The following is a 9447-nucleotide window of genomic DNA, read 5'->3' as shown; positions in this document are numbered from 1 at the left end:
ATAAGATTTGAGTACATTGTACTAAACTAATGGAGCTTGTTTTGAGACCATAGAGAGCTTGACGGAGTTTACATACATGATCTCTATGAGTTTGGCTAATGGAACCAGGTGGTTGAACCATAAAAACATCCTCCATTACAGAGCCTTGGAGGAAGGCCTTCTTAATGTCAACTTGACTAAGAGACCAACCATGTGTGATAGCTAGAGAGAGAATCATTTGGATTGTGCCCAACTTAGCCACGGGGCTAAAGGTTTCGGTGTAATCAAGGTCAGATCTTTGGTGGAATCCTTTAGCAACTAGACGCGCTTTATAAAGCTCGCTAGAGCCATCAGGATTATATTTGGCACAGAAAACCCATTTACATCTAATAAGGTTTTGAGATGGAGAAGATGGAACAAGATCTCATGTGTGATTTTTGAGTAAAGCATTATACTCCTCTTGCATAGCTTCACGCCATATCGGATTTTTCAATGCTTATGTTATGAATATACTTGCATGTAAATAAACCCGTGATTGAAGTTTTGAAAACCGGGCATAAAAAATGAATATTTCAATATAGACAAGCAAAATGGTAGTGACATTATTAAAATACCATAGGAAAAAAGAATCATGGCAACTAAAAATCATGACCAATAACACACAAGGATCTGTAGGTGAATCTTTTAACATTATATCTCTTTTAACATTTTTGTTAGCAGAGTAAAATGAATGTCTTTTTTTAAGTCTTGATGTTGCTTCTACATATTACTTTGGTCAATATTTGGAGTCGATTTCTTGGCCTCATCACGAGCTATAGAGGCCGAAAGGATTCCAAGATCACGGTTTAAGAAAGTCAAAGCAGATTCACACTCGGATATTATCCTTGACACGGAAGATGGCTGACCAGAGATTGTTTCTGATGATCCAACCGCCACTGCAGCATGCGAGTCGCGTAGGTTTCTCAAGTTCCCTAAGAACTGCCATACAAACCACAAGGATGATGCACCGTTAGCAATCATCCCCAAACCACAACTAACAAACCAAACAAATCCAGTATATCCCACGCAAAAGTAGGTCCAAGCCTCACCAAATTCAAGTTTCTTGAATCACGATTTCACAGATCACACAAAAGGGCCATTGGCCCAGCAGTACATGCTAACCCAACCATTTTGGAGGTTGGAGGTCCAAGCCTCACCAAAGATGAGGATTGTGTGTGAGTTTTGCCAAATATAAATATTATATATTTCAAAGAAAAAGCTTCAGTATAAGCAAATATTCTGCATCCGTCCCATGAAGGTTGTGATGAACTCCATCGTGGGGATGTCATGTAAATGATAATGCTTCTTTCTTAGCAAAAGTTCAACCAAAGTTGCCTATTTTCCTCATCATCTTCAAAACTTTTTGATGGTATTTATTTTGATTGGAGTGGTTTAACTTTACAAACCACCATACTTGGTTTCTTTATAGCAAACAAACAATGATTCGTGTGAAAATGCTGAAGAATTCTTTACATTGTAGGAATTTATAGTTTTTGGACAAATAATGGAAATGGATTATGCAAAACAAAAGGGTGTTTTTTTGTCGAAAGTTGCTCACTCCTGCTGTAGTGTTTTTTGGTATTTTCACATGAATGATCCCCTTAGTTTATAATCATTAAGGATACTTTAGATATTTGACTAATAGGGCACTTCTGTTAAGATGTGGGACTTATTGTAACGGGTACTTCTCGAACTATTTATCATCCAATGTTACCCAAACAAGAAGACATGACGATAGTATGCAAAAGGGTTTCAAATAGATATACCTTTAAGAGCATCTTGTATGCCTCTAATAAGCGATTTGCAGCTGGTCCAAAGCCATGCAATTGTGGTACCTCCATCATATGTGTCCACGGACGTATTTCCTGTAAAAAAATAATCTATCTTGTTGAGAACATAGACAATGTTGTAAAAGTTTAATATACAAACCAGATGTGCTCACATGCTTAGTTTTTGTAGAAATGAAGCTCAGTTTCAGATGCTTGATCATGATTAAAAAATACAAAGCAAAAATCTAAGGGGAAAATGAATGGCTAGTAAGATTATATAAATAATTAAAGAAAAACGACAACCTTGGTGTAAATTGTATTGAAGGATTTTGCAGTTTCTAAGAAAGATTCTAGATGAGTCCGCAGCTTCATGTCCACTTCGGCATAATCCTCGTCGGGATTATATGAATGCTAGATTTTAGAAGCACATAAGAAATGTGAATATGTTGATAAAGTGCATCATCAAGAGGATCTACACATCATGAAGTCCAAATATTTATGAAGTAAGAAGCTGGAAATGACCTTTGATGCTAAATCGTCAACCATCTCTTGTAGACTCAATAGTCTACTAGACTGACTAGCAAGTTGTTTCTCCAGATCGGATATGTCAGGCCTGCAAATGATTTTAATTTAAAAAATATAATTTGTTATATTTGGTAAATTGAAGAGCAAGGCATGCTTATGACGTAAAAATGATTGAAAAAGAGAAGTGGATAGAAAGATTACAGTTCATAAGCTAAGTACCACAAAGAGACGAGATTAAAAGATGAAAATAACAAATAGGTTGAGCTCATTGATCTAAAAGTGAATAACAGAGGAGTCTTGACTTCTATTTGTTTTCTTCCATGCATGTTGTGACTTTGCTACTTCTTCCATGAAACTTCTTTTCAAATTTTTGAAGAGATCTTACAATTTCTGTTATGAATCAAACATCTCCTCGCCAAAGGATTAATTGATGGCAAGCAAGAGTACCGAGAGGATTAAGCAAATTAGATGCGGGAATCAGCTTATATCTACCCCACAAATAGCAAATATCAGGCTACCCTCACATGGTTCCCACTTCTCACCACTCCTTTTGTCTTGAAAAAATTACAATGTCTGGCAGAGCATATTAGATTGATCCAAGTGTTTGATTATAGTCAAATGCCTTAAATACCCTTCATTTAATGCAAAATAGGAAGAACCTTGTGGATCAAAACATATATCAACTAATATATTGCGATGATGACCATAGACATATAGGTCACTTTAGCTTTGACAATTTGCCAACGAGGAATATTGCAACTGATTTGTTACATCATGAAATGGACATCGTTGCAATTGTTCTGGGAGACTGGGACTAAAGAAGTATTTACAAAGTAAAAACATACTCGATACTAATGAACAGTAAATTCCCAAGCTGCAAATATGAATATTTAAAAGGTATTATAGTGATATTCACGAAAATGAAAAATAAGGTGTTTGATGTTGATGATCAAAGGAAAGACAATAAAGACAATGACTCGGTTTAAGATAGGCAAGATGGTTTGGTTCCATATAAGGTGTTTGGAAGTTTGATGCAAGTAATAGTGGACACAAAGCAGTGAGAGTGCTAGCATAAGCCGAATCCAAGCAAAATGTGATGAGATATAAAGGGAATGAAAAACAATTCCGGAGTGTATTTGTAAACTACAGAAAATAGAGAACACCAGAGTCTTCAGTTGTTTGTTTCAAATTTTATAGTATTCCCAACTAGGAACCATGAATATGCTCCCTTTCCCAGCTGTGAATTTCAAAAGTAGAATTAACTAAAAGCTTGTAATATATTCATCAAGGATAAAACCCTGATGATCTTCAATATTTGTTTACTTAAGAAAAAAGATGCCTTCTTAAAACCCATAAATTACCCTGCTGTTTGAATCACAAAATTGTAGTTGAGGACAAGGTATAGAGTACAACTGAAGTGGAATTCCAAAGAAGGATGCAAAATTGAGCCTCATCAAGAGCAAAGGCATTACAAACTCCAAAACATATCTTTAAGTACAAAGATTCACCATACAATCCACCATCCTTTCCGTGCTATTGTTTTGTAATTACAAAAGGTAGGTTCCTTATCTTTTTGCAATTTAAGCTTCTGCAGGTACACAGCATAGCCAACCTTTTGTAGTCTATCTAGTAGTTACGAAGTCATAATATCAGCCAAGAAACTGGCCCAAACAGAGTCGGTTTATCAAGAGTCATCACTTGAACACTTTTCTTGGAGCTGTTTGTTAGACTCTAGCTCGATTCAACTACCATGTCCATGGGACATTTGTGGTATGTCTATAACTCTACAAGATTTTTCAGGCATCCTTTTCTCTCGGTATATGAATTCTAGCAGAGTCGAATAATTCAAGGAACAAATATCAACTATAGGAATGAGATATTTAGACTCCTTCTAGGGCACTTGGAATGCAATTATTACTTTTTAAGAAGATAGAGCCCTATTATGTAAAGAAAACAAACTATGAGAAATATTTTTTAAAGATCCTTAGAAAGTGGTTAATTACGGGAGACTGACAAACAATATTATTTAAAATATAATATCCTGAGTCACTTAAGCTATACATGGTTTTTATCATTTCCATGAAACAGCTGCTCTACTCCTTTAGGTAGAGGTCAGATATGCATACTGCCCTCCCCCGGGCACGGCCCGGAGGCCCATCCAGGTGGGATATACTGGGCTCGTTTGGTTTGGATATGGTATTATCATCTATAAAGAATATTACAAGTTTCACTTAAAGCGTGTTAAGCTATGTCTTCTAAACCATGATCTAATATAACTTACAGAAGATGTAAGTTACAAAATGTAATACGTGCCTCTCACAGGGAACTCCAGCTACTTTTACTTGACTTTGAAAGCTTTAGTGGAAGGTAGGTTCCGATGGTCATCACAATTAAGGGTCAAAAGAATCTTACAATGGATATATGGACTGAATTTGCACAGCAGCAGGGAACAGTTTGCATTCCTCAGAGAAATTTTGAGCTTGTTTTTCAGCAATAGAATCTATCTGTATTATCATCTATAAGGAATATTACAAGGTCCACTTAAAGCGTGTTAAGCTATGTCTTCTAAACTATGATCTAATATAACTTAGAAGATGTAAGTTACAAAATGCAATATGTGCCTCTCACAGGGAACTCCAGCTACTTTTACTTGACTTTGAAAGCTTTAGTGGAAGGTAGATTCCGATGATCATTACAGTGAAGGGTCAAAAGAATCTTACAATGGATATATGGACTGAATTTGCACATCAGCAGGGAACAGTTTGCATTCCTCGGAGAAAATTTGAGCTTGTTTTTCGGCAATAGAATCTATCAGTTGTATGTCCTTCGCTACCTGTTCATCAACGCTGCCAGGAAAGACAGGTATATCACGAACGGGGTATAATTATATATAACTTATAAAGCAAAAAAACATCATGTAGAAGAAGGCCACGATATAATTATATCAACCTCCACTCAGGATTATCAGCATAAATGCTAGCTTCAACAAGATCTACAATCAGACGAAGCATCTCTGTCCGTTCTTCATAACTTCCTCGTCCCTGCAACCAAGGATCAGCTTTAAACATAGTTCAACAGACAAATCCATATCTCTGATTACCCAAAAAAATATACGAAATCAGGCTGGAGTGTTGTTTGTGAATGTCTAAACTCAAGATATTAAATTACAAGCATAGAAATAAAGTATTGAAAAGGGATCTGTTTTGTAAAATTCATCCAACAACCCAATTCAAGTATTTAAAACTTAAAAGCCTAGTGTGGGGTCATGTTATGCCAAGACACCACAAAGGCACAAAGTACCCAGTCCTGAACCATATGTCACTACCATTTTGCTTGTCACATGCTTTTGGGAGTGTCAAGTGTGGAAATTGAGCAAGGTACATGCCATCATTGTGACAGTTTCCCATGAGGCATGTTTGGGAAGAAAAAATATTGTACAGGATAAAGAGTCAAAGAAATTCTGGTACATTTCTTTGTAAGATAATTAGATACAATAAACTTCAAAAGAACTTGAACTACCTTAATCTAACATACTATCCATATTTTTGGGGCAAAAAGGTGAGATCTCAAACTGATCCAAACGAGGTTGCAATTGCGAGTTCAAGATGTCATCCCAAGTACTGCAATGGAACTACTAACAAAATGAAAACACATCCCTAACCAAAGACAATAGATGAAGGCATGAAGCTACTAAAATATAAATATTCAACCCTTGAACAACTAGCAATTGACACAGAAATTAAAAACCCTGAAAGACCTTGCAACTTGAAGTAGCACATGGAATTGAGAACCCCTTGAAGTTGCAAATGATCATTGAGTCTTCAAATGTAACATGAATATGAAAACTACAGGACCGTTTACCAAACACTTACCTGATAAGCGCTTACCGGAAGTTTTAACATTGTCATTTACTTATCGGGTAAGATTTTAGTCCACCAAAACGGTATCGTATGCAACAATTTACCTAGTAAGCTCTTACCATGGTAAGAGTCGTCGCCCTCACTTACCGGGTAAGACTCTTGGTCCTTGTCTCACTTTTACTAGGTAAGATTCTTGATCCTTACCATATTCATCCGGTAAGGTAATGTGACTTGGTGTTCACTTACCCGAGTAAGCGTTTGGTAAACGGCCCCTACATCTGATAGAAAAAAACATTATCTTGATCTCTAATGGAGAATGTACAGCCAAAACCCAAAGATGTGTCTTCTTATGATAGACTCAGAAACTGCCTACCATCCCACCAAACGCTTAAGTCGGCAAAGAAAAGGGGAGGCTTGTGAGCAGCAAGGGAATCAAAGTCAACGGTTTTCACGGTCTCAGGATGTCACAACAAACTCAATCTAACATGGTGGTAAAGCAGGATCCAGGTACGGCTTTTGGTGAAGTGTACAAAGGGGCTAGATGATGAAATCAGTTGTCGATGCCAGAAGATTCCATCTAAGACCAAGTTAAATCTAGGCAAAAGCTGCTATTGAAACACTAGCAAGCCAAAGTCCTCTTGTGGCCTGAGAACAACCATTGAGAAGAGAAGGGATGACCATCGGCCGAGGCCAGAGCCAAGCAAAGTCTGAAACCATGTTTGAGAAAGAAGGTATCATTGGATGGGAGGGGTCCTCTGGACCACAGGCATGAAATTGGCCACCAGAGGCTATAAACAAAAAATTTAAACTAAGGCTTAAGAGAGCATTATTGGCTTGTATAACATTCGGTTTATATGATGATCAATGAAGTCGACTCACAAAACTGTATTTAAAATCGGAAATCTTTGTGAAATTAACTTCCGGATTCAATCTAACACCTCTCAATAGTAGTTCACTCAAACAAATGTTTAAAGAGGATCGCACCAAGATCAAGTCAAATAAACCAATCAAGCATGTCGAGCAAGTGAAGTACATAAATGTGCACCACTGTTGACCAATTAATACCCAAGTACCCTACTATAGACAAAACTCACCTATTATATCTTCCATGTCTACGATCCGCCCATGTGTAACTTAGCAATTTTATATCTATTGCACAAACAATCACATCAGTTTCTTGTTTATTCATTACTAATTGAGAATAGCATGACAACTACACTCAAGTTATGCACTGGTTTCATGGGTGCCGTATTTCAAGTCTTTCACATAGAAGATTAGAAAACATGAACATCACTCACGAAACTAGGAAGAGTATATTTGACTTCTATGAATCTCTGGAACCAAACCTACAGTCATGCCAACACACATACATATTTATTCTCCATATAGTTAATTATTAAAGCATTCAAAATGTTGATTCTTAATGATAGGAATCTAGATTGATGAACAAATGCCCCATATATGTGACATCCATTACTAATTCAACAAATAGCAATCACAAGTTATAATAGGATACCAAAAGCATCCAACAAATAACGCTCTACTAAAATCTATTAATCAGAATCAAACTTACTTGAATAGCTTCAGTATCTACGGTGGTCGTTATGCCGAGAAACTTTGCAATCTCGGCCAAATCTATATAAACAAATAAGATACAAATTATGAAGGTGAAAAACTTTAAAGTGAAGAGAAAACATCTGAATTCCAATGTATATTCGTTTTGGCTTTCAGAAATCTATAATGATGTATCCTGAAATCCAAGCTTGTGGTGTGTGTGATCATTCAACATATAACAATCAATAGCTTACAACTAGTTTCTGTATCTTCTTCAAAAGCCATACCAATACGTGTTCTCTTTCAGTCTTGACATATTAAATATCGACTCCAACAAAGATTTAAGCGTGAACCTTAGAACGACATTTATATACTTATTTCCTACAAGCGTGATTACACAGTTTGTCAACAATTTAGGACACTAGTCCTAATCCTGAGGGGCATTTCGGCTAATAATCATAGTTATGTCTAAATATGACAATCTGATAAGCCTTACTTTATTGCTTGTCATGTGTTAAATGTGTTAGAAATGATCAACTCATGGTAAATCTACAATTGTTCATTAACTTTGCAGCATCCCCAAACATATTTGTTCTAAAACACTTTACTTCCAAACGCAAAGCATCTCAAAGTGGATCCTCATCTGATACATTATTCTTCTAAACCAATGAACTTAGAATAATCTAAAAGGTTGACCCAAATGGATTTTAAGGATTCAGTAGCTGATAACATAGTCAACAAACACCAATTACAGACATTATATGCATAAATGCGAAGTGCTTCAGAAACGATAAAACAATTACATTGTATGCGAGAGGTTTCTTCGTCCCGATCCATGGCATCCCCATGTAATTTTTGTTGAGAAAAGGGGGATTTATCACCTAATAGCCTGCAATTGATCGCTCATCAAGAAGAATTCAAACCCATACATGAATCTACAGTAAATGTAGAGAGATATAATAGAAAATTACTTGAAGAACAGCCATTCGAGAAGGGAGTAACGCTCCATGCCGGCAAAGAGGAGAGACTGAGAAGGGGCATTGGCTCTTGGGTACTCCAACACCGTTAATTTCCTCTGTATCTCTCCCATTTGCTTTGCTGCCATCTTTTTCACTCGATTCGATGATGAATTGGTTCGATTCGTATCCTACTAGTAGCGATCAGTGTTTGATTTGATGCAATTTGGGAGATCTTTCAGAAACTATTAAGAATTTGAAACTCCAAATACACTGGGGTTTTGGTTGAAGGAGGCAAAGAATTGCAAAGCCGGCCCCTGAAGAATTGTTTATTACTAATATTACCCTAATTTATGCCAATCTTTCTTTATTATGTTCAATCAAATTGAATACAAGGAAGCGTTGGGTTCGCAAGAATCCGAAATACCTTCAATTAAACCGTGTGCTAAGACCATCCACATCCCTGCAATCCATTTACATTTTTAATTGTGCCACATCAGCTTTTGCAATTATCTTCCACACACATGCAATTCACATACAACACTTTCAACTGTGCCACGTCAGCTTTTGCAATTACCACCTACACACCTGCAATTCACCTACAACACTTTCAACTGTGCCACGTCAGCTTTTGCAATTACCACCTACACACCTGCAATTCACCTACACTTTCAAAAGTGGTCCCCACTACAACATTTATTAACTATTTATAAATTATTTATATATACATTCTAATTATTTTTTAATTAATAACATGTTTTATTT

General features: G+C 36.5%; 1 protein-coding gene across 1 annotated transcript; it reads right to left on the bottom strand.

Moving 5' to 3' along the window:
* Nucleotides 1–591: 591 nt before the first annotated feature.
* On the bottom strand, nucleotides 592–8900 carry LOC112519740 (AUGMIN subunit 7). The gene is made up of 9 exons (XM_025127986.1): nucleotides 8698–8900; nucleotides 8530–8615; nucleotides 7746–7807; nucleotides 5262–5353; nucleotides 5033–5158; nucleotides 2310–2400; nucleotides 2091–2198; nucleotides 1785–1883; nucleotides 592–957 (listed from the first exon to the last, which is right to left on the bottom strand). Exons 1-9 carry the CDS (start codon nucleotides 8829–8831, stop codon nucleotides 739–741), a joined length of 1017 nt encoding a protein of 338 aa, XP_024983754.1. The 5' UTR covers nucleotides 8832–8900; the 3' UTR covers nucleotides 592–738.
* Nucleotides 8901–9447: the final 547 nt, after the last annotated feature.

Source organism: Cynara cardunculus, assembly GCF_001531365.2.
Source record: "Cynara cardunculus var. scolymus isolate 2C chromosome LG 10, CcrdV1, whole genome shotgun sequence".
In the NCBI taxonomy this organism is placed as follows: Eukaryota; Viridiplantae; Streptophyta; class Magnoliopsida; order Asterales; family Asteraceae; genus Cynara; species Cynara cardunculus.
Note: the sequence above shows the minus strand (reverse complement) of the source record. Positions and strands in the feature narration are given on the sequence as shown.